Genomic DNA, 24,956 nt, shown 5'->3' on the forward strand with positions numbered 1-24,956 from the left:
TCCTGGGTAAAGCCATGCAGTAAAAAACAAATAAATACGAACACCAGGATATCAAACTAGAAATCATTTAATAAAATGCTGAGCTTTCATTGGCCAGCACTACCGACATCATCAGAGCATAAGAGCAAGTCAATGGGAGTCCCCTTTTTATGTTACTGTCCGGTTTTGCATACAACTCCTGGACCTGGTCATCGGTCCATCCAACATTCTTAATTGTTTTACTCCTAGAAGGCATGCATTGGCTGTTCCCTTGGTGTTTTTCAAGGCTGCTATTCCATTATCCACTTTCCTTCCTCCAATCCCTCCCCTCGTACATACACCGCTGTCTGCTATCCCACCACTAATTTCTAAAGCTGCTGTTCTCCCTTCCCCCTTCTTTTCACCAATCGCTTTCTTTTTTTTTTAACAAGATTTTATTAAGTTTATATAGATGAGGAAAAATAGGAACAATACATGTATGGTAAAGGGAGGGCTGGAAGGAAAGGGGGAGGGGAAGGAAATAAGGAATTAGGGTAAAATAAGGATAGGTACAATCACATATTTCAACAAACAAGCTACCGTCCGGATCATAATAATGAGTAAATATCATATTCAACCATTTTTAGCGAAGGTTAGACTGTAACGTATTAAAAACAATTAGTAAACAAATACGTTGATCTATTAAGTAAACACTACTAATAAAATCTCAAAAAAATCCTAACAATCAAAAGTAACAGATGAAAATCGGTAAATCAGGAAAAATAATCATATCATCAAAATGTTAGTTAGAACTCGATTAAAAATCAGTCATCTATTCTAAAATATTGAATCCTTCAAGTTCTACCGTGTCTCTAACCATTGATAAAATTTTTCCCAAGTTCTAAAATAAATTGAATCATCTTTTTCTTTCATTTCTAATGTTAGTCTATCCATTTCTGCACACTCTAAAATTTTGGTAATTATAGTCTGGTCAGATGGTAATTTCTCATTTTTCCAAAATTGGGCAAATACTATCCTTGCAGCAGTTAAAACATGCAATATCAAGTAGTCATTCTCTTTACCATAATTAGGTCTTAATATTCCTAACAAAAACAATTCCGGCTTAAATTCTATCTGTAGTTTCATCATCTTTTCCAACCATCTATGGATCTTAGACCAATATTTCTTAGCGATAGGGCATATCCACCAGGCATGGTAGTAAATGCCTGGCTGTTGTTTATATTTCTAGCAGATATCCAAAACACTTTTAAACATTTTTGCTAAGCGAACTGGTGTCATATGCCATCTATAAAACATCTTATATAAGTTTTCTTTATATGCTACCACTTTTGTAAACTTAATATTTTTATCCCAAAGTTTTTGCCAGTCTTCCAAATCTATAGAACATCCAAAGTTCTTTGCCCATACTATCATTGTTTCTTTCACTTGTTCTTCTTCCATCTTCCAGTTTAAAAGAAATTTATAGTTTCTTAATCAAATTCTCATGTTTTTAACAAAATTTTATTTAATGGGGTCTGTTCTTTGTAAAAACCTGTCGATTTTATATCTTTTTCGTATCTTGTCTGAATTTGCAAGTAGAACCACCATGTCAAGTCAATACCTTGTAGTTGTAAAGTTTGCCTGCCCTTAAGTTTTCCCTCTATGTCTAAAATGTCTTTATAACTAACCAGTTTGTCATAATTAATCAGATTTGGATAAGCAAATGCTTCCATTGTTGAAAGTCACTCCAGTATTTTCATATATATTTTATGTTTAATTTTCTCCCATTCTGAAAGTAGTACGTTTCTTATTGCATGATTTTGAAAGTACTTATGTGCTTTAGATTTCTCGTACCATATAAAAGCATGCCAACCTAACTGAAGGTTGTGTCCCTCTAAATAAAGCAATCTTTTATTTCTCAATTATTTCTTTAAGCCAAAGCAAAATAGCCGCTTGATAGTAAAGTCTCCAATTTGGAAGTCCAAAACCCTCTCTATCCTTAGATTCTTGTAACAATTTACATTTGATTCTAGCTTTCTTTTTTTGCCATATAAATCTTAGAATCATTGCATTTAAATCATCAAAAAAATTCTTAGTAAGTTTAATAGGCACTGTTTGAAATAAGAAAATTAGCTTTGGTAAAATATTCATCTTAACCGTCGCTATTCTTCCTAAAAGCGATAATTGAATATTTTCCCATCTTTCCAAGTCTATTTTTATTTTTCATTAATCTCTCATAATGATCTTCTTTTAGTGTAGTATAAAGCTAAAGCTTACATGAGGGGTGTCGCAATTTCGTACATGGCTAAGAGAAATAAAGAGAAAAAGCGATATAGCATGAGGCTTGAGGAAGACTACAAACAGGCCGAAACACTATTCCAGAGAGACCCTGGAAACAAAGGATTGAAAATCAAAATGGATTTAATTAAACACAAACTTAATATAGAGGAATCGGAAAAGTTCGCACAAAAACTACAGGCAGCCAAGCAAAATAACTGAGCATGCGAATAAACCGGGAAGATGGCTGGCGTATAAATTAAGAAGGCAGAAAGAGAAGTCATGGATCATCAATTTGGAAGATGAAAATGGAGAAATTCAGGGGGAGGAGATTATAAAAAGGGGAATTGCTCAAAGATATTATGAAAATCTATATAAGAGAAATGAGGGAAGAAGCGCTGAATGTATAATAGAATACTTAGAAAAGGCAGACATGCCGAAGATACCGGAGGAAATAAAAACTATGTTAAATGAGGAAATAAGCATGGCTGAAATAATTAGGGCTATAAATAAACAAAAAATTAATAAGGCGACAGGCCCAGATGGAATACCTGTTGAATTATATAAAGAGCAACAAAGTGTATTTAATCAATACTTATTAGAGGTCTTTAATGCTGTACTAATCAAAGCTAAAATACCCAAGTCTTGGTCAGAGGCAAATATAACATTGATCCCAAAAGCAGAAGTGGAAAAAACACGGATACAAAATTATAGACCTATGTCACTACTGAATTCGGATTACAAAATTTTTGCCTCAATAATGGCAGAGAGATTCAAAAAGTACCTAATTGATTTTATACACCCAGACCAAAATGGGTTCTTACCAAACAGGCAAACTAAATGGAATATAAGAACAATTCTAGACATCCTCGAATTTTACAAATCGCATAGTGATTGGCAAGTGGCACTTCTGTTTCTTGATGCATAGAAGGCTTTTGACAATGTCAATTGGCAATTTATGATCCAATAATTAAAATTAATGGAAGCCGGGGAAAATTTTTTAAATGTAATAGCTGCAATATATTCTAAACAAAGCGCGCAGATTATAGTAAATGGAGAGGCCACTGATAGATTTAAATACAGAAAGGCACAAGACAGGGATGCCCTCTTTCACCATTGCTATTTATATACACTCTAGAAATCCTCGCTAGAGCAGTAAGGCAAGAAGAGCAGATTAAAGGATCAAGAAAGAAACATATAAACTTCAGGCTTATGCAGATGACCTAGCATTTATTTTAGAAGACTCAGAACATTCAGGGCAGAAACTATTCGAAATTCTGGAAGAGTACGGGGATCATGCAGGCTTAAAAATAAACAAAAATAAAACAAAGATCATTACAAAAAATATGACTAACATACAAAAAGGATCCCTCGAGGCAAAATTAGGCATACAAGTAGTTTCCAAATTTAAATACCTAGGGATAGTTATTTCAGCACGCTGCTCATCAATTAAAGAAGACAACTATGGTAAATTAGTACAGAATATTAAAGTAGACCTAGAACGCTGGAAAAACTTACACCTTTCATTACTTGGGAGAATTGCAGCAGTAAAAATGAATATCCTACCCAAAATTATATTTTTGTTTCAGAATATCCCAATTCAATTAGATAAGAAATTTTTCAAGGAGATAATTAAAATAATCTTAGAATTTGTGTGGTCTGGTAAGAAGGCTAGAATAAAATTAAAGGCTCTACAAGATGCCAAAGAAAGGGGTGGTTTAGGTTTCCCTGATTGGGAATTATATTACCTAGCCGCGGCCCTGACATGGATTAGCGATGGGATAACCTTAGAAAATCAAAGATGCTTACAGTTAGAGGGTTATGATCTTCAGCAGGGATGGCATGCTCACATGTGGATAGGGCAAAACAGAAATCACCAATACTTCTTAAGACACAAGGTTCGGCAAAGATTAATAAAAAGCTGGAACACAGTTAAAAGTCAGTATTATACGAAGATTCCGGCCTGGTTATTGCCACTGGAGGCAGTTACATACCCCAATCTGTTTAGGAAAGACAAGGTTATTACATATAAAGACATTCTGACAGAAGAGGGTTATTTAAAATCAAAACAAGAGTTAAGACAACAAGGAATAGATACAGAATGGTGGTCTTACCTCCAGATTCAAGCAAGATACACGAAAGATAAGCAAGAATGGGGTATTAATAGACAAGATATGGGGCTAGACAAAATATAGGAGAAAAAACAAATAAAGAATATTTATAAACACTTATTGGAGTATAGACTATTTGAAGAACAGATCAAAGAAACAATGGTGACATGGGCAATAGATCTAGGACATAATATTAATTTGGATCAATGGCAGCAGGTATGGATGCGAAACAATAAAATCACATTGGCGTCAACATATAAAGAGAATTTATATAAGATGGTTTACAGATGGCATCTCCCTCCAGCCAGATTAGCCAAAATGTATAAAGGATATTCATCTATGTGTTGGAAATGTAAAAAAGAAAGGGGCACTTTTTCATGTTTGGTGGTCATGTAGAAAAGCACAGGTGTATTGGCGTATGGTCTGGGAATGGGCAATAAAAATGACTATGCAAAACATTCAGTACAAACCTGAGACTTTGCTGTTAGGAATACTTGAAAAAAATGTAAGTAAAGATGACACATATTTATTCATTCACATGGTTACAGCGGCAAGGATATTATTTGCGCAAAAATGGAAAGCTACGAATGTACTGAGTGGGAAACATTAATTCAGAAAATCAGAAATCAGAAAATCATTAATTCAGACAAGATAACTAAAAGATTAAAAAATCAGGATGAATCAGATTTTTATCAAATATGGAATAAATTTTAAAGATGGTGGGAAAAAATGGAGGTCATTGTAATGAGAAAAGCCAAGATTGAGATTAGAATGTTACTGTAAAGAGATTTATTTGTAATTAATGTAAATATGGACTGAGATGTCTGTCAAATGTTGATTTACCATGTTCAATGTTTTTAATTCCTTTTTTTATTCAATAAAATTTATTTAAAAAAAAGTTTATACTATAAGCTGTGTCTGGGCATCTAGCCAAGTTTTAGGGCTCCAGTCAAAACAGCTTGATAAGGTTAAAAATGCAAGGTTAAATGTAGTTCTTAAGTTTGCCACTAGATGTCATTAGATGTTGATTCCCACCAAACTTTAAAAAGTTTAGAAAGTTAAAATCCAATGGTTTCCAAACAAGGAATAAAAAAAAATTAAATGCAAAAGTTTCCCAAAATATCCTTCTTCTATCCCTCAATTGTCTTCACAATGTTATTATAAGTCAGTTTTAATTTCCTGCAATGCTTAAACTTCTGCTTATAGTTCAGGAGGGAGTGGTAGAGAAAAAAAAATCCTCCCCTTCCTAAAGTTTGGGGATTTCTTGCTTTTAGGAGCTTTTTCTGGAACCAGTATTTTTCACTTGTAGAAAGGTAAGGAAAGAAGTCTCACCCAGATCAGCTGTTTTGCTTTCAGCTTGTTTGTGTTCGTTGTGTTTGACAACCAGCAGCTTCTGGCTGACCACATGGGTACGATCAGCCTTTCTTCCTGCTGGTCCCAAGGGCTTCTTTGGATCAAGCGGGTCAGCTACTGCTGGCCGGTGATCTACAAAGCTTCGCCCTTTGGCCAGTCGCCTCTACGGGGCGACTTTCGATCTTGTTGGAACCCCCAGCGGCTAGAAATCAAATTTGGGGAATGGAGCTTCATTCCCCTGCGCCCATGTTGCTGTGACATTACCAGAAAATCCTAAAAGCCTAATATTTTAAGGTGTGCGGGCATGGAGGGCATGGAGAATCTACCTTTAACATTTATTCTAAAAAGACTACATTATTTTAGAGATTAAAAAAATGCTTATATATTCCAGGATTAGTTTCATAATATTAGTTTCACGGATTAGTGATAGGATAAAAGTAACGTAAGAAGGTTATTTCCCTATACAAGCAAACTTGAGCTTCAGGAGGCACATGTAGCTAGACACACCTCATGTTTCAGGAAAAGGATAGACAGATAAAACCCATTTACAACATTTACAGAAAATGCACAATTAAAACAAACAAACAAACAAAATTTTCCCTCTAAATGTGCTTAAAACATTCCCTCCTAACAAGGGATGTAGTAATCAGTCCTTAGTCATTGAAGGGTGCAAAGAAATGGCCGCTCGCACGCAGCATTTATTTGTTTTTATAGACTTTTACAAATAGCAAAAGTTACTAAATGGCAATAGCATTTCATTGGCTAAAATCCTTTACCAATCCTCAAGAGTAAAAAGCTAGAGGCCGTATACAGGGAAATTTGTTGTTCACGAGCCAGCCTTATCAAACTGGCCAAGGTCACACAGACCTACATACTACCACATCACTATGGTGATGTGAAGGAATGAGATAGATGCAGAAAGGAGGGGTACACAGGCTTTGGAGGGGCAGTGTTCTGCACACGATCTTTGCCTGTCTCTCACTTCTACAAAGGGAAGGCAAACTGTTTGCCAAGACTGTTTTCTGGCTAGGCAAACAGGTTGAAGGTGTTTTCTTTTGGTGGCTTATTTTAAGCAGAATTTCTAGCAGAATTTTAAAATTATTTTTTCTTTGGATTAGAGACACTTAACAGTCACATTTACCTCACACACAAAAGCAAGGAAAAGAGAACAGAAAAGGGAAAAAGAAGTCTTAGTTTTACACATCCTGGCCATTGCCACCATAAATCTCAGTTAACTCAAATTAGAGAAGGCACAAATCTTAAGCATATCATGTGGTTGCAGAGAGAGAGAGAGAGAGAGAGAGATCACTATTCCTATATCTTAAATTCCCTTTAAGTACCTTTATTTAGCTGAGTTGGTTTCCTAGCAAAGCCCTGAGCAAAGCCCATTTTTTTTGCATAATTTCTCTACCTCTCTTTTTCATACCTCCATGAATGGGTAGCCGATTCCCATCTCTGGCCTCAAGCAATTTTTTTACGGGGGAGCCTATCTCGACCCTCGAACTAGAACATCCCATGATTCCTCTATTTCCAATGTAGGGGTTCACCTCGGCTCCTAGTGAGACCTCCGCCTACCACCACGGTTTTCGGGTCAAAAAGGGACCCTGGAGGACTCTGATTTCCCTAACAGAGTACGGGTCATTCCTTCAGGGATTCTACCACGGTTTCAGACCAAAAAGGGGTGAGGACTCTTCTGCTCCCTGCAGAGAGTATGCATTGCTCCTTTATTGGCTTTTCCTTCACTACCCATGCGGACCTCAAATGTCCGGGAGGTCTTCTGCTTGCTTTTCAGAGGTATGGATTGCTCCTAGCTTGGGGCTTAATTTCCTAACTTGGGGCTTTGTTTACAGGTTCTTACCAGCTGGTTGCCCAATCCAATTCTCTCATTCCATTTTCACAGTCTCTCCCTTTTCCCTAACAAAAGGTCCTGTGCTCTGGCCAAACCCCATGCTTTCCAGGGTCTGTCACTTAAATAGATCCTTTCTGCAGTTAAGAAAAGCCAAAGGGAGCAAAATCCAACTGGGATTGTAAAAAGGGTCTTCTCACTCTCACACACAGATATATACACATTTCCTTTGCTCCCCTGGGCTTTAAAAGTTAAAATTTAGAGGTACCCCCCTTCTTTCAAAAGCAGTCCTTGAGCTCAAACTCAAAACTCCCTTTTACTATCCTCGCTCCACATGGGCAGGGCCTGGGAAATCTCTCCACTGACACAAGGGGTTTGCTGCCAGCAAGATGGGGCTTACCATTCTCAGTCCATTGGAGAGGTTAGCTTGGAGCTCCATCTGGGATGCCAAATTGTTGAAGGAAAGGTCATCAGGGTCCAGTCCAAGCTGGGAATAAACAACATTGCAACTGCTTTAGAAAGAAGGTTGTAGTTTATTGAAGAGTGCCAGACAGAAAGATGGTTCTAGAAGAGAGAGCACACATAGTACGGAGTGGGTTTTATACCCTCTTGAGCTTTTGTTTGAAGTTGTTTCCTGTTCCTGTTTGAGGCTTTGTATTTCCTGTGTCATGTACTTTGATCTGAATCTGAGTGTGCCCCTTTGGCACCTGTGGGTTAATCCTATTATGTCCTGTCTTAGAGTTTGGGTGAGTATATAGATTTTAGGTGTCTTGGTCTTCTTAAAATTCATGCTGGAGGGCTCCAACTTTCCTGAATGAATTATTACATCTGCATTTCTATAGAGCTGGTTTCTACTTGGGAAAAGGAGACTTGGGGCTATTAAGAAAAACTGGGCATGTTTTTCTGCCTCTTTAAGATCCTTTGAAGAAATATAATATTCCACCCTTTTAATATTTCCTTGGGGGGGACTGACTTCCCACAATTCTATTACAGCTTCACCAAAATTACGTTTAGAACAATCTAAACTAAATTACCAAGGTTGTTACATTCTGACGTTACAGAACTCATGTATCTTGATGTCAAATTCATTAACATAAATGGTCACCTGTACATTTACCGTTCACAACCGACATTTCACAATCCGGCTCAGTAATAAGTGACTCTTAAGATGCCTTCAACTAAGGTAAATCCCTAGAGCTGTAGTTTCAACGAACTGCCAGGGCGCCAAAACCGAGAAAGCTGCTCCTTGCAAATTGAGTATAATAAGGGTTATCACACTACAAACAGATAAAAAGAACCTGCCAATACTCTGTAATCCGCCTTGGCGGTTTCAATAGCCTGGCGTTGCAGAAATCCTGCACGCTGTTAAACACACAAGAAAAAAAAAGACAATCAGCAACACATTCGGCGGACAGTGTCTTGCCCTGGTCATTTCTTAGGTTCTTTCCATTTCCCTGCACCTGCGCCCTGCCTTTTATTAGTCCCATGGTCCCAACACCGCATGCGTAGTCTCATTGGAGCCGTATAGTCCTCCCAGCAGCCTGGGGATATTCTCAGGCCGAACTGCCGCTCTCGCTTCGAATTCTTACGCGCTCTCTTCGTCTCCTCCCCTCTTCCATCCATGGGTTTGCCGAAGTGGGAGGGGGTGGTGGAGGGCGTTTCCCCGGTCGCCGCGCAGCGTCACTCCCAGCATGCAGCGCGGGCCGCCCCTGCCACTGCCGCCGCTCCTGTCCCTGCAGCCGCCGCTGCCACCGCCTCTCCGCCTGCTGCCGTCACTTTCGCAGCTGCTGCCGCTCCGGAGCTGGAAGACATGGCGGAGGGTGGCGCGGCGGATCTGGAGACCCAACGCTCGGATATCGCGGCGCTGCTCAAGACGGCTCTCCGCAAGGGCGACACCTGGTGAGGAAAAAGGAAGGGATGGCGAACGGCGGGGATGTTTGAGGGCCCCTCTCGATGACAGCTGCGGGCGGTGCCTGCCTGAGTGTCTTTTGGCGAGGGAGGTGGCAGCCCTCCTCTGCCCTTCTTACCCTTGTTCATTCACGGGAGATGCCTTTCTATCTGGGGAGCAGGTTTTCAGGCGCCTTTCCCCCCCCCCCTCCAGTGCCTGTGACTGGCTTTGCCTCAGCGCACTGTCGGAACGGCGCTAACTCCTCGCCTGCAGGGATCTACCGCCAGGTATTTTTCCCATTGTTTCAAATGGTCTCTAGCAACCCGTCCTAGGTGGAGGAACGGTGCGAGTGTGTATTTCGAGCAAGGTTTCTCATTCCCAGAGCGGCTTCCTAGGGAGTTTCCATGGTAGGGCCTGTGTCTCTGGAATGATCGTCGTTGGGAGGGCTGCGGGCACTTCTTGGGTATATATTTCACCCGGTTCTTTTCATAACACTCGACTCTTCCTCCCCGTCACTCCCTTCAGAATTCTTAATTTGCTAACTTCATGGTCATAACAGTGATTGCAGAAAGGACGGGAGGGAATAAAACAGTAATGGATGGTCGGTCAGATAGAGGTTTATAAAATTATGGAGGATGCTGAGAAAGTGGAGAGAGAGTAATTCTTTCCTCCCCAAATTCTAGCACCTAGAATCATATAATGCAAAATGGTAGGAGATCTGGGGCAATCCAGAGAAGATGCTTTAATGTATTTTTGTTAAAAGAATTCATTGCTGCAGAGTTCAATTATGGCCATTAGTTTAATCTCAAAAGGGAAATTAGTATATACAGTATACCCATCTATAAAGTCTAGACTGCCTCCAAAATCAGGCAAGATGTCTCTTAAATTAAGAGCTGCTTAGGGGCTGAGCAGAAAAGGGCTGTTCAATCTCATAACCTGATTTAGATTTTAGATACATAAATATCAATCTTTTATTAAACACTTAAAATTTGGATTTTGTAACCTTCTGTATTAATATGCCAAATCTTAACTGATTGATATTGTAGTATTTATGGATTAAGATACAGTTTACATTGCCATAAATATTTTCCTTCTCGGCTGGGAGGAAAAACAGTAGATTGGAAGATTAAGACCAAGTGTGCACATTCATTGGCTTCTGTACCAGGAATGGAAAAAGTGCATACTGGAGATCGACCATCTGACACTCACCAACATCCCTTTTGCAGCTCCAAATGCACTTTTTTCTGAAAGGCTGGGCCCATACATTTTCGGTTTGCAAGGATATTAAACTTGTAAAATGAGCAAATTGAGTCTTAGTGAAATACATATTTCACTTCTTAACATTTCTGCAGCCCTCTCCCAAATTCACTTGCCTTTGTTGCGGTACATTTTGTACTCCATATGCATATGTACGTAGAAATATACTGTAAACAATTTTATCTTTTGTTTCCAGTAATATACAATATATTGCACCCCCTACTTACTGAAATTAGCCCCACGGTTAAGACAGTTCATAATTATAATTACAGTTACTTGGTATTAAAACTCACATTTTTTTGTAGATACATATTGTTTCTATACCAAGTTTGGATCTTTGTGGAGGAAATTTTTTTAAAATCTTCAGCTATAGTACTTTTCATTTATATTACCATTAGATTTGGAAACTGATATTTTGGGGTTGAACCTTAATTGGCAATATGTAAAATTACCACAATGTTATCATTAGGATAATAATAAGATATAATATAATCTTGCCTTACTAGTCTTCAATATTTTCTCTCATTCCAGTTATGAGGTTATAATTTTATAAAGTTATATTATTGCTTCACATGCTAACAGGTTTGGCATGTACTTTTCTTACATTTGAAATAAAAAGCTTGTTACTTGTAATATCTCTTTTAAATATGTCTTCTAAATGCTTTATGTCTTAAAACAGTTTGACCATAACCCTAATATTTAATTTAAAGGTAATTTATTTCATTAATCTATATTCCAGTCTTAAATTATAGCATAATGCTTATTAAGCTTAAATAAAAATAGCAAAGGTTTAAAAGCAGAATAAATCTACCTAGATAATTTCTAGATAATCTGGTATTGAAGTGATGATACTGTAGCTAATTGGAGATCCAGGAATAATCATGGCAGGCTTTGGGAGAAAATATTTAGAAAATTGGAATGTGTTGTGCTTCAGATTCAGAGTCAAAAGGTCAATGGAAATGAATGTGGATGTGCACAACATATCTGTTGGTATCTCCTTTAAAAAGTTCCATTTATTCTGGGCTCCAGAGAAATATTTGTTTGTGTTAAATGTGGCTCCACTTTCCAGATGATCTTGTTGCATTCTTTTGGTGCTCCTTAAAATGCAGTGATCCACATCTATCATGTGAAAAGAAAAAAGCAGTTTTTTTAAGGAGTCTTTGGCAAGAGTTGTATGTCACAACTCATGCCACAACTCCAGGCACTCATGCCACAACTCCAACTAGCTGTCCTAGCACTAGGCTTCATCCTTCCTTTTCTGCTTGACTTGAAATTTTTGTTTGATTGCCAAAGAACTCAAATTATGCTATGCTCCATATCCATGGCATAGCATAGCATAATTCATAAAGGAAGAGTAAAACTAAATATCATATCCTCACAAATGCTTTGATAAACAGATTTAAGAACAGAATGATACGTTCCATATGGGAACTCAGTATAAATGACAGAAGAGGAATAAGTAGGTAGCTTCTGAAAATCAAAGGATGAACTATTTCGTCAGATTCCCAGTTCTTACAGGTTGTCCAGAAATTCAGTGTGATAAATGGTATTAAAGTAACTAATATAATGCAGTCAAAAAAATTGTATCACTTTGGCATGGCAAGTGGTAATAGTGAGGATAACCTGTTTAGTTTGATTTCAAATATATCCAGAGAACCTAGATTTGCACAGTAGACAAATATCTGAGCAGCTTGTCTATCAAATACAAAAAACTAGATTTGTTTAGCTGCTACCTGTGGCAGGAACTAAGAAGTGAAACAATAGCATATATCAGTATTTTCTTTTAAATTTCTATAGAATGTGGATTTGCTTAAGATCCTGCTTGCATATATAAAAAAATTACGTCTAAATAGATTTGTATAAATATAGCACCAGAATTATTTATTAAAAATACGCAAAGTTTTGATACTAGAATCAGATGTCCTGATATGTAGTAACATCTATGTTTGGGAAATTAACTATGTGAGCAATCATGCAGGTCTGTGAAATTGTTTCATAATACATGTTTCTATCATGTTCTTTTGAAGGTATTTAGTGGATAGTCGTTGGTTCAAACAATGGAAAAAATATGTTGGATTTGACAGCTGGGACAAGTATCAAATGGGAGATCAGAATGTTTATCCTGGTCCTATTGATAATTCTGGACTTCTCAAAGGTAATTTATTTGTGTTTGCTATTTTAAAAAATTCTGAGGTGTCTCAGTATATTAATAAGATAGTTTTCTTAGTGACTCCACAGCCTGTGTCCTAATTCGTAGGATTCAAATATTTAATGAAAACCTGCAAGAAGAGAATGTTTAATTGCAATAATCTTATATCTAATATGTCTAGGATGTTCAAAATATTCCAGAATTTACACAAAGCAAGTTTCTGCTGCCAAGGAGGGAAAATACAAATTATCAAACACTTTCTAACTATTTTTGTATTGGAAAAGCATAATAAACTTTAAACTTTCTGAAATTTATTTAAACTAAAAGATGAAAGTATGTTAAAAGCAAATTAAAAGTTTAAAATGGATTAAAAAGTACAGTAGTGATTAAATTGAAGTATTAGTAACTTGAATAGATAGTTGTCCTTTGTGTATTAAATATAGTGGATTAGTGGAATAAGTGTATTTCTAAGAATCTCTTATAAAAATATTTGGGGGGGGACTGTGTAATTCAGAAATTGACTTCCATCATAAGACTAAGTTGTATTCATTTTTTAAAGATTCCCATTTGTAATCTGTGTTTTTTCCCTCATAGATGGGGATTGTCAATATCTTAAAGAGCATCTTATTGATGAGCTAGACTACATTCTTTTACCAACTGAAGGATGGAACAAACTGGTTAGCTGGTATACTCTTCTGGAAGGTCAAGAACCTATTGCACGCAAGGTACCTCCTATAGCAAAACACTGAAATGTTAAAATAGTATTTGGAAATTCTTTGTTTATAATAATTCCCACCATACTAAAAGAACAAAAATATTTTTTCCCCAAGCCATGTTGAACTTTATGTGAGTTAACTAGTTCTGGTACTAACATTTAAAATTGTTCACTCTTCACAAAACTCTTATGTATGTTAATATCAGAACAAAGAACTACGCAGCAGGTATTTTTTATATTAAAGTCTCAGTTATTTCAAGTCCTAGCCTCATTGTTTCTAGCCTGATTTGTGTCTCCTTGAGTAATCCTAAAATATTTCTATTATGTGTTCATTGACAGTCTTCTGCAGATAAAGTCTAAATTTGTTCTTTCCTTGGTTCAGCAAAGCAAGGTCTAATCTAAGTGTATAGGTAATGCATGTTAATTTCATTTAATTTGCACTTTATTGTTTATATTTCTTATCTGGTTCTTTAACTTTTGCGTACCAGACTCTATGGAGCATCCTGTGTTATTAACATTTGATTTTTGCTTGTTGTAACAAGTTATATAGCTGAAGTAGCTATAGCTGATGCATTTTATTAAGATAATTATTTGACTAGTTAGTTGTGACATCTTCCACTTTTGTATATCTCTTCAATCTTCTTCCAGGTAGATATGTAAGGAGTTTTTTCCCTAGGAAATATTTCTTGAGGTAGCTTCTCTTTGCCAGCATCTGTACGAATTCATTGCAAGAAGATTGTTAACTTAATTCTAAACAATCCATAATTGTTTAAGAAATATATGTTTTGAAGAAAAGTAATGTATATGCTTAAAATTTCAGTATAATTTCTTTGTACTGAACATTTAAATGGCTAAAATTAATGTTACAAAATCTACTTTAGCTATGGAAATACCGGTCCCCTTAATTTAACATTGTGAATATTTTTTCTATTGAAATAAATAGTATGAGTTCATATGCATATTTGAGTTCTTGATCAAAATATAATAAAACTTTAATATAAACTGTGAAAGTTTAATTCAGTGCTAGAATACAGAAATTATTTCATGATATTTGAAATAATTTAGCTTATTCAGGACAATCACTTAACCCTAATATCTGTAATAAAGTGTGATAAAATAAGTTATGCTTCATATTATATAATACATAGATTGTGTTTTGTAATGTATAATCCTAAATTTTAAACTGCATACTGAGAATATTATAGATTATTGTATTTTTCCTAAAGTTAAAGATTTCTGCAGACCATTTAGGTATTTGTGTGTGTGTGATACTGATGTAACATGATTGTCATGGCTTCACAGAATTCATAGATACTTTTCACCAAGCATAATGTCACAATTTACAGTGGTTGATTTAATTTTTTTTAAAATGTAAATTATTTTTTCTATAATTTCTTATGGCAACTTGTTGGAAATGGAGTATAAACTTCTAAATGTCCAAATATTCTCCCTTTTTTCTTAAAGAAAAATACAATAAAAATCATGAGGAAAATGATATTTGATGCTACAGGTTTAATGCTTCTTTGAAACTCTGGGCATGCAAATAAGTCTCTAACTTTAGCAATAATAAGAAAATTTTATAATAATACAACCTTAGTGGTAGACCAGTAACCATACACATAAATATTATTTGGTGTTCAAGCTTTATATATTAAACTCAGCTTTCTTTCAAAATCTAAGGACATTTATCTATTAATATACCCTTTCCCCCTCAGTGAGAATTCATTGATTCTGTTGCTATAGGATATGATTTCTAGCAGTTATTTGGTACTTCCTTTTTTGCTTATTTGATGAATCACATACCAAGCTGATGGCTATTTTCAGGACAGTCTACATGGCTGATTTATGCAGTAACAGCATAGAAGATCAGATGGAAGTATACAAGAGGTGATTGTGAACATTCTGCTTACCTCAGTTTCCAAGTTTTGTTGGCTATTAGTAATTTATGTTAAAGAATAAAGTTAAGATTGTTTTCCTAAATAAATTGAAATTAATATATCCAATTTCAAAAATATTGCTGGTATCTAGTGCCAATAAGCTATTTATGTTGCTAGCGTGAATAGTAATTTTTTTAAAAGTAGGATGTTTCTTTTATTATAAGCCTATGTTTAAAGTAGAAATTAAATTTTGATCTAATCTTCACAACCTTATATGGCTTATAAAGCATCTAATTCTAAAATAAAGATTGAACATTTGAAAATTGTGTATTATATATTAGGAATGTATATATTCCATTCAGTTTTGATCTGCTTATTTTCCAGGTAGTTGAACAGGGTATGTTTGTCAAGCACTGCAAGGTAGAAGTTTATTTGACAGAATTGAAATTATGTGAAAATGGAAATATGAACAATATAGTGACACGAAGATTTAGTAAAGCTGATACGATAGGTATGACCACAGAAATTTCTTATAACTATGTAGCTAAATTACTTTTAAAAATAAGTTATTTGTCATGCATTGCTTCCATAAAATAAATGTTATGGTATATCACTGTATTAATTATTGAATTTGATATATTAAAATTGTCCCAAACATTATACTTTTAATTTTAGAAAGCATACTGCCTGCATTAATTTTTCAATATGTATTGTTCTTATTTGACCATAAGTGGAAAACCTTTCTCTAACATAAATGAAAGCACCTTAGCCCACAAAAATTAAATTTTCCATCTGAAATGCATAACATAATTTCTTTCAGACATTGACTGAATTTCTACATAACTCTAAACAAGCTTTAATAGTTCATGCCCTAGCTTTTACAATTCTAAATGAAGTCTAGAGCTCAAATAGTTTTATTTCACTAAAACAAATGACTGAACTTATTACTTAAAAATAATGTTAAAAGTTATGGTCAACTATCAAAATCATTTGCAAGCTTCTGTAAAGTGTCTTTTAATTTCAAATTCTTTTTTGTTTGTAATGACAATATTGAATCAGCAAATTTACTCTAATTTCATAAAAATATACTTGAGACACAGGCACTGACAGTCATAGAGACTTGTTTACATTCTTTATCACATTTTACATTGCCACATTTCCATTGGACTCCCTGTGGTTTCACAGTAATACAGTATTCAAAATAACCTACATTCTAACAGAAAATCCAAAAAACAAGCATCTGCAAATGACTCCAGAAAGGCCCAAATGCTTCCAGAAAAGCTCCGGTTGCCCAAAGTACTAAAGCCAGGGCTAATTTGACTTCCAGTGGAGACTATTCAAGAGGATCAGCATTGCTACAGAAAAGTAGCACTTCTATGCCTTGGCCCCTCTCACAACCCAGAAGTGGGTAACTTTCAGTTATTTTTCCTGACAAGATCAAATAGGTTGGGTTAAATCAAGCAGATGAACATGGTTCTAAAAGTATAAGCCACACAGGTAAACATTAACAGTTTAAATTGAACCCAAAGCTTATAGGAAGCCAATGTACAACACAGTTGTAATGTGTTTCATTTGACAAATGCTAGATAATAAGTGGTCTCTAAAGGCAGCTCTACATAAAGTGCTTTGCAGTAATCTGTGAGAAGTAGATAGGAGTCCCTATGACAAAGTCCTCATAGAACAGCCTCTGCCTGTTTTTCAAGCAGCTAGTAGTGCTTCCTATCAAGAGTCATCACTGGAACTACTTGACTCCCCCAATGAACAAACACCAATTATGTCTTGCTAAAATTCAATTTTAACTTTATATTATCTCATTCAGAACCTTACAGCCTTTAGATATTGGCAGGTGTGCATCTTGGGTTTTGCTTTTGATTGCAAATCTTTAAACTGATAATTTTGATCTAAGTTTTTATACTATATATATTACTAGCTGTTCCCGGCCACGTGTTGCTGTGGCTCAGTCTGGTTAAATGGAAAAGAAAGAAAAGAGAAAGCGCACGTTTATAATATGTTTAATTTCACAATGCTTGTGGGTATACAATATTTTTTGTTGTTCTATTGTCTGTGCAGATATAGAGATTGTCTGAAATCGTAGCGTGTGTTGATTTATGTCCAACAGATGGTGCTGTTTTTCAAAAAAAGTGTTTTTACCTGTCACAAGTGTGACATCTATATAATATAGGTATATAAAAACACGCATGTATTCAAATACAATGTTGTGTCAAAATTTCAAAGCAATTGGTGAAGAACCTTCGGAGATTTAAGATTTTGAACAAACGTTTACATTTTTATTTATATAGATTGTGCATTTCTTTGCTTTGTTATCGTATGCCACCTAGAATTAAAGTATTTTAAAATAAATATCAATGTTTTTCTGTACATGTAGATACAATTGAAAAAGAAATAAGGAAAACCTTCAGTATTCCAGATGAAAAAGAAACAAGATTGTGGAACAAATATATGAGTAATACCTTTGAACCTTTGAATAAACCAGACAGTACAATACAGGATGCTGGCTTATACCAGGGACAGGTATGATATATATTTCTGACTCTACATTTTAAAAATATATTATTCACTTTATGTTGACTGATAGTAGCTTGCATGCTGCCATCTAGAATCTCCTGTTTCTTGTTCTCTATATACTTTTGCTTAAATAATCTCATGAAACAAACCAAATTACTAAAGTGAGAACTATGCATAAGATTGAAAGGAAGAATATCTAACAGTAAAATGAAGCAAGAACAAGTGTTTTTATCTGTATATGTTATACACTGAAACAGTTTTGAAAAGATACAAAAAATTAAAACCCTTTGGTTAAATTTAATCTGAATACTGCTTGTGCTTCATATGTTTAATGATTCCTATACACGTGTCAAACAAAAGTACAGGTGGTCCCTGTTTAGTGAGCACAATTGGCCAAAACCAGGCACTTAATAGGTAATCCACTTTGAAAGGGATGTGGTATGTTGATACTTAAAGCCTTCAGCTACTTAGGAGACAGAAAAAATTAAAGCTCTGAAATTGCTTAGAGTCTTGTCAGTTACAAACAGCAGCTGCAAATGAATTAGTTAAGCTAACAACTGAGTTTATTAATTTGCGCTTAGCACTTTTTAGGAAATATTGCCCTGCAAAGAAAAACAGCTCAGGAAGAGATAGCTTATTTGGACAATCTTTCTGCTTGGGGGGGGAGAGGTGTCAGACATAGAACAATGTATACTAACTGACTCTATTGGTGAACATAGAGAAAAAGATGCTGCAAAGATCATAATTGTGGGCTTTAGTTGTAAAGTAACTTTTTTACCACCATTGTAATTTTAAATGGTAACTATCTGAGTTTCTAAGTGAGGTCTACCTGTGTACCAAAAATGATACTTTACCAACATTCTAGAATGATTTAAATACAGTTTTTGATCTGAATTAAATGTTTTAATTGTTTTAAATGTTAAGATGCATAATACTGGCATAATTGAAAATCTATCATTTGTCCATGCTTCAGTATGCTGGTGAGCATAGGTAGTCCTCAACTTACAACAGTTTGTTTAGCAAATATTCAAAGTTACACCAGCATTAAAAAAAAGTGACTTATTACTTTCTCCAGCATGATGACTGAAGAATCTACCAATGGGTTATTTCAGTCCTCCTGCCCAATCAGGTCAAGTTGTCATGGCCCCTCATTATCTGGGGACCTTCCAGTTTTCATCTTGGTCTTCACCCATGAGGACGTGATTTCTTGAGTCTCTCTTTCGTTTAGCTTATTGGTGGATTCTTAGAAAATAGCTGAGTTAGTGAACTTTATTTCTCTTTCTGTGTATTTCTTCTGTCTCTCTCTCTCTCCCCTCAGAGTTAGAATAGAACTTATCTAGGAAAGGGGGGTGGTGTTCCCCTTCCCTGGATTCAGCATTCTGCTGAATCATTTCACTTTAGAAGTGGGGAGAGGTTTAAATCCCTTGGCAGGGGTTTGCAAGGAGCTTACTAGTAACTTCCAGCACCACGCGTGCAATAGCCTTGCTGAGCGGTCGCCATTTTTGAAGCCTCGTGGCTTCTTCCTGACCGGGCCCGATCAGAAATCCCTATAGCGGCCGCCATTTTGGATTCGCGCAGGTTTCACTTTCGACAAATATTATGTTTTACTGGCGTTCCTAAGAGCTTGATTCAGCTAGCGACGGGGAAAATACTGTTTTTGAGCTTAATAGTGCTTGTAGCTGCCGCAGAAGGGATCGGAGCCTCGCAGTGAGGCGAAAGGATTTTTTCGTGCCCAACAGCTGTTAGGCGCGATTCTGAACAGCGTTCCCCGAACCATTAGAAATAACTCCAATAGCCACAGTTGTTCCTTTTGGGGGTTTCTTGAATTGCAACAGAGGTTTCATTAGCTTCCCTACCTCCCCCCACCATCTACCTCCTCATAGAACTTCGTCAGGTCCACCATTTTGGAAGCAACTGACTCCAGCATGGGACGCCATTTTGTTTTTTTAAAAAACTAAACTAAAGTAGTCAATTGCAGGAGTTTCACTTAGTGTACTAACATTTATTGATTCCCTTCTTGCATTGAGTTCTAGTTTCAGAAATCTAGACACCTGTGAGCACAAGTGTGGAATCAGCAGCAGTTCTCTTCAGGCCTGGTCGCTGTAGCGATTGTTCTGCCCCTCTGCATCTAGTGGCTGCTCCAGCATCCTGACCATCACCACTACTGTGGGACACGTGTGATTCATCGCCTACCATTGAGGACGGAGGAGCGCTTTGGTGCTGAGCGTGAGTTCTGGTGGCTAGTGGGCCGAATCACGCCAATCCACGTGAGATCCCTGCAGACCGAGTCAAGCCAAAGGCAACTTTGGGTTGTATTTTGATTAAAATGGCAGAACCAACTGAGCCACGTCCCTTGGACACGGACGTCACTCCCGCCCCAGCTGAGCCGGCACACGAGCCACCTTCAGGTAAGGCCAAATCTAAATCTAAGCACGGCAGGAGGGTTGGCACGGCAAACAACAGACTGGCCGACCGCACATACAGAGTCCTGGAGAAGCAATTCTCCCAGGCCCAATGCCTGTCTGCTGAGAAAGGTCTCACATTATCGACCTCCACACCACCGGATACGGGAACGCCTCAGCTGTCTACATTCAGAGCGTGGTCGCAGGAGACAATGTATCAGCAGGTCCCGACCTGGACCCTTGGTCAGGTAGGTCCACCTTTGTTTGGGCAGGACCTTAATTTGCCAGGTACGTCAACAGCTCCCACCGCTGTTATTACACCACCTGATGCGGGGTTGAGGCTTCCGCTAGAGCAGTCCGTCTCCGACCAGCTCCAACTATGGATAGCTCAGGCTGTGGACCAAGCCATGGCATCAAAGGGCCAACAGCAGGCGTCTCCCTCTGCGGGGCCTTCCTCTTCGTCGTCTCCAATAACCGCCAGGCGGTCTCCACTGGAACGGTCAGGTATGGTTTCCCCATCCCATTTTCCTGATTCTGATTCTGATGTGTCGGATTATATGGGAGGCAAGGACGGTTGGTCGGATTGTGAAGAGCCTACCTTTGAATCCCAACCTATGGCAGAACTGTTCAATGCTTTGCTTTTTCCTGCCTTGTTGCGCAGAGCATGCAGGGCAAGTAAGCTTTCCTCCCATCCGGTCCCAACCGATCTACCCCCTCTGATCAGTAAACTAATCTCCTGTTTGCTGTGCCAGTAGACACACACCTTCATATTCCCTGTCCCCAATTATTTCTCCAAAATGTTCAGGAACAGTGGGAGTCACCAGCTGCTCAGCCGTCTCAAGGGGCGACTGAGCGCAATATAGTGGACGTGTCTAAGGCATTGGTAGACCTATTAGAGGTTCCCAAGGTGGATGAATCTCTAGCATCTCTATATTCAACTGCCAGTCTCCCCGCGGATGTATCTGATGCCTTTAAGCAGAGGATAAGAAATCCAACATGGCCTTACGCAAAGCGCACTTGGCATCTGCCTGGGGGGTCAAGGCAACGACAGCAACTTCCTTCTTCACAAAGATATCTAGTACCTGGCTGTGTCAGTTACAGGATAGAATTCCGCTGGAGGAGATTAGGGTTCGTCAGGACTTAATTAAATTACCGGCTACATCCAAATACATGGCTGACGTTTCCCTGTATTCGGCCAAACATTCGGCCCGATCAATGGCCTCCAGTGTAGTCACTAGGAGACTTTTGTGTTGAAAAGCTAGAGAGCCGAAAGTAAGCACAAGTGGCGTGCGACCACAGCCCCCTTTAAGGGCGGCAAGCTGTTTGGGGAGGCCTTAACGCCTTATTTAGTCGAGAACAAACAAAACAAAAGGTAATCTCTCACGTGGCAAAGAGATCTACCAGACGGTACATTCCTTACAGTCGCCGACAGGCCTTTCGGGCAGGGACGGCAATAGAGTCTACGCAACCATACCGGCCACCTGCTCCTAAACCGGAGCGCTCCTTTGACAGGACAAGTTATAGGGGCAGAACTCGGTACCAGTTGCAAGCCAAGCATTCCTTTCGTGGCAGAGGGGGTTGCTCCTTCCGCCGAGGCAAATGACTCAGAAGGAGTTCTTCCCATTGGCGGCAGACTAACTTACTTCATACGCCAGTGGGAAAGCACGACCTCCGATTCCTGGGTTCTGCAGACAATCAGAGAAGGTCCCTGGAATTCAAATCCATCCTGTTAAATCATTTCGTATCTTGTCCAGCCATGAGAAACCCGGTAAAAAGGGGTTTCATGGAAGATGCTATCCAATACCTGATCTCCATCAGGGCAATAGAGGAGGTTCCCCCAAGCAGGTGAGGCAGGGATACTACTCCATCCTGTTTGTGGTCCCAAAGTCTACAGGGGGATGGAGAGCGATCCTTGATCTCAAGGGATTGAACTTCCATCTTCACTACAAGAGGTTCAAAATGCAAACACTGCACTCTATCTTAGCCAGCATCAGGCGGGGGGATCTGTTGACCTCAATAGATCTGAAGGAGGCGTATCTACACATCCCTATCCTTCCAGATCATCGCAGATACCTGAGATTTTGTTATCTCAACCACCACTTCCAGTACAGGGCTCTTCCTTTCAGCCTTTCCTCATCCCCCAGGGTCTTTACCAAAATCCGGGCAGTGTTGGCGGCTCACTTGAGACTGAACCCCATACGGATCCAGTGTTATCTGGACGACATATCGATCCAGTCCCAGTCAATCTCAGCCGCCCATTTGGACCTGGCCCTCACTATAAGGACCCTTCAGAACCACGGGTTCCTCATAAATTTCAAGAAGAGCCAGATGAATCCCTCTACCCACCTGCTTCATCTGGGAGCGGTCATAGATACCGAATCATGTCATGTATACCTGTCAGAGGACAGACGCAGGAGCATCAGGGATCTGGCTCGCAAGGTGTGCAAAGACAGGGCTGTGGTATTGGCCACACTTTCTCAATTCCTAGGCAAACTGATATCATGCATAGCGATCATGCCGTGGGCCTGGCTACATACCCGGGACCTTCAATGGTTCCTACTTCTGTACCAGAGACAGCGTAGTAGTACGTCCAACAGGCTGGTTCGGATTCCTCATCAGGTACATTTATCACTTGGCTGGTGGACTTCATTGGCCGTTCACAAGAGGACCCTGTTCAAGGAGCCCAGTCGGCTCCAGGTGACCACGGATGCGAGCCTCTTCGGCTGGGGAGCTCACCTCCAATCCCAGATAGCTCAGGGCCAGTGGTCGCAAACAGACCTCAAACACAATATAAACTGGTTAGAGCTCAGAGCAATACATCTAGCTCTCCAACAATTTCGCACAACAGTCAAAGGTCAACATGTACTGATTCGAACCAACAACATGGCCACAAAAGCCCACGTGAATCGGCAAGGGGGCACTCAGTCCAAGTCTTTCATGACAGAGGCCCGAGCATTGAGCTCTTGGGCAGAGAAACACTTACTCTCCATCAGAGCCGAGCACATCTCAGGGGAGGCAAATCGACAGACCGACTTCCTCAGCAGATCGACAATAGATCATTCAGAGTGGATGTTACATCCAGATATCTTCAGGGAGATATCAGTCAAATTTGGCCGTCTGATTGTGGACCTGTTTGCCTCCCCGGAGAATACTCAGCTGCCCAGGTTCCTCTCTCGGTTTCCCTCCCGGGGAGCAGAAGGGACGGATGCGCTTCGCAGCAGGTGGCCACAAGGTCTCTTGTATGCCTTCCCCACCCCCCGCCCCCATTGCTGCTACTTCTAGCAGTAGTCAGGAAGATCTTGGAGGAGAGGGCGGAAGTGATCTTCATCGCCCCTTACTGGCCCAGGAGGCCATGGTTCGCGGATCTGGTGAGTCTTTCATCCTCAGCTCTGTGGAGGATTCCAGACACCCAAATACGGCTGATACAGGGGGATTGTCAACATCCAGACCTCCAATGGCTTCAATTGACTGCCTGGCACTTGAACGCCACACCCTAACCGGGGAATCTTACTCGGCAGAAGTGATTGACATGATACAGGCGGCCAGGAGACCGGCAACGAACCGAATTTATGACCACACGTGGAAGAATTTCTGTCATTGGTGCGACAAGAAGCACATAAGTCTATCACAGGTGACGATTCCTAGGGTATTGGAATATTTAATGGAGGGCGTCAACAAGGGGTTGGCGCCCAACACTTTACGCAGACAGTTAGCAGTTCTATCCTCGATCCTGTCATGGGACTCCTCGGGCTCCTTATCAAGACACCCAGCCATCCGGGCCTTCCTTAAGGGGGTCACAAATACCAGACCGCCTGTAATTCATAGGTATCCCTCTTGGGATTTACCTCGGGTCCTTCAGGCACTAACATCATCTCCCTTTGAACCACTCAAAACGAGCTCACTTCGACACTTGTCGCTCAAGGTCTCCTTTTTGGTTGCCATTACCTCAGCCAGGCACATTTCGGAGTTGGCTGCCTTGTCGGTTAAGAAGGACCTTTGCACGTTTCATGAAGACAGGGTAATTCTCAGGCTAGACCCTTCATTCATCCCAAAAGTTAACACAATTTTCCATAGGACGCAGGAGGTAATCCTTCCAAACTTCTGCCCTCATCCGGCACATGAGTTGGAACGACGCTAGCATACTCTGGATGTAAGGAGAGCCTTACATTGTTATATCAAGCAAACAAAGCCCTTTCGTAAGTCGGAAGCCCTATTTGTGTCCTTTCAATCTTCGTCAATAGGACAAAAGGTTTCAGTTTCCACCATAGGGAGGTGGATCAGGGCTTGCATTTTGAGCGCTTATGTTTCTCTTGCCTTGCCTGTTCCTCCTCATGTGACAGCGCACTCTACTTGCAGTGCTGCCACGACCGCAGCGTGGGCAACTCAGGTTTCCATTGAGGACATTTGCAGGGCGGCGACATGATCATCGCCATCACCGTTCATTAGGCATTACCGTCTAGACAAATTTGCTTCAGCTGAGGTCACTTTTGGTAAACAGGTATTACAACAAGTAGTCACACCATCTGGGCGTCCGGCCCCTACTGACTCCCACCCTTAGGGACCTGGAAAGCTTTGGTACGTCCCATTGGTGGATTCT

The 24,956-nt window shown here is 39.1% G+C and overlaps 1 protein-coding gene and 1 long non-coding RNA gene across 15 annotated transcripts in view; one reads left to right on the forward strand and one right to left on the reverse strand.

Moving 5' to 3' along the window:
• Positions 1–4,043: 4,043 nt before the first annotated feature.
• Positions 4,044–8,802, reverse strand: LOC120317280. Its single transcript, XR_005559197.1, has 3 exons — positions 8,663–8,802; positions 7,946–8,032; positions 4,044–4,156 (listed from the first exon to the last, which is right to left on the reverse strand). It is a non-coding gene; the product is annotated as an uncharacterized LOC120317280 (long non-coding RNA).
• Positions 8,803–9,022: 220 nt separating this feature from the next.
• The window catches only part of USP15 (ubiquitin specific peptidase 15), a 92,220-nt gene continuing 76,286 nt past the window's right edge, over positions 9,023–24,956 (forward strand). For 9 of the 14 annotated variants that reach the window (XR_005559192.1, XR_005559193.1, XR_005559194.1 and 6 more), the window contains exons 1-5: positions 9,023–9,444; positions 12,718–12,845; positions 13,434–13,564; positions 15,816–15,942; positions 17,818–17,963. Coding sequence is in view for 10 of the 14 variants with exons in the window: in XM_039363716.1 (XP_039219650.1) it covers positions 9,167–9,444; positions 12,718–12,845; positions 13,434–13,564; positions 15,816–15,942; positions 17,818–17,963 (810 nt within the window). In the remaining 4 variants the exon portion in view is untranslated. Of the gene's footprint in view, positions 9,445–12,717; positions 12,846–13,433; positions 13,565–15,269; positions 15,442–15,815; positions 15,943–17,817; positions 17,964–20,089; positions 20,184–20,290; positions 23,621–24,956 lie in introns of those variants that run through there. The other 5 variants (XM_039363724.1, XM_039363723.1, XM_039363728.1 and 2 more) reach the window with 5 other exon arrangements.

The sequence above is a fragment of the Crotalus tigris genome, unplaced genomic scaffold (genome assembly GCF_016545835.1).
Source record: "Crotalus tigris isolate CLP2741 ecotype Arizona unplaced genomic scaffold, ASM1654583v1 scf7180000019583.1695794, whole genome shotgun sequence".
In the NCBI taxonomy this organism is placed as follows: domain Eukaryota; kingdom Metazoa; phylum Chordata; class Lepidosauria; order Squamata; family Viperidae; genus Crotalus; species Crotalus tigris.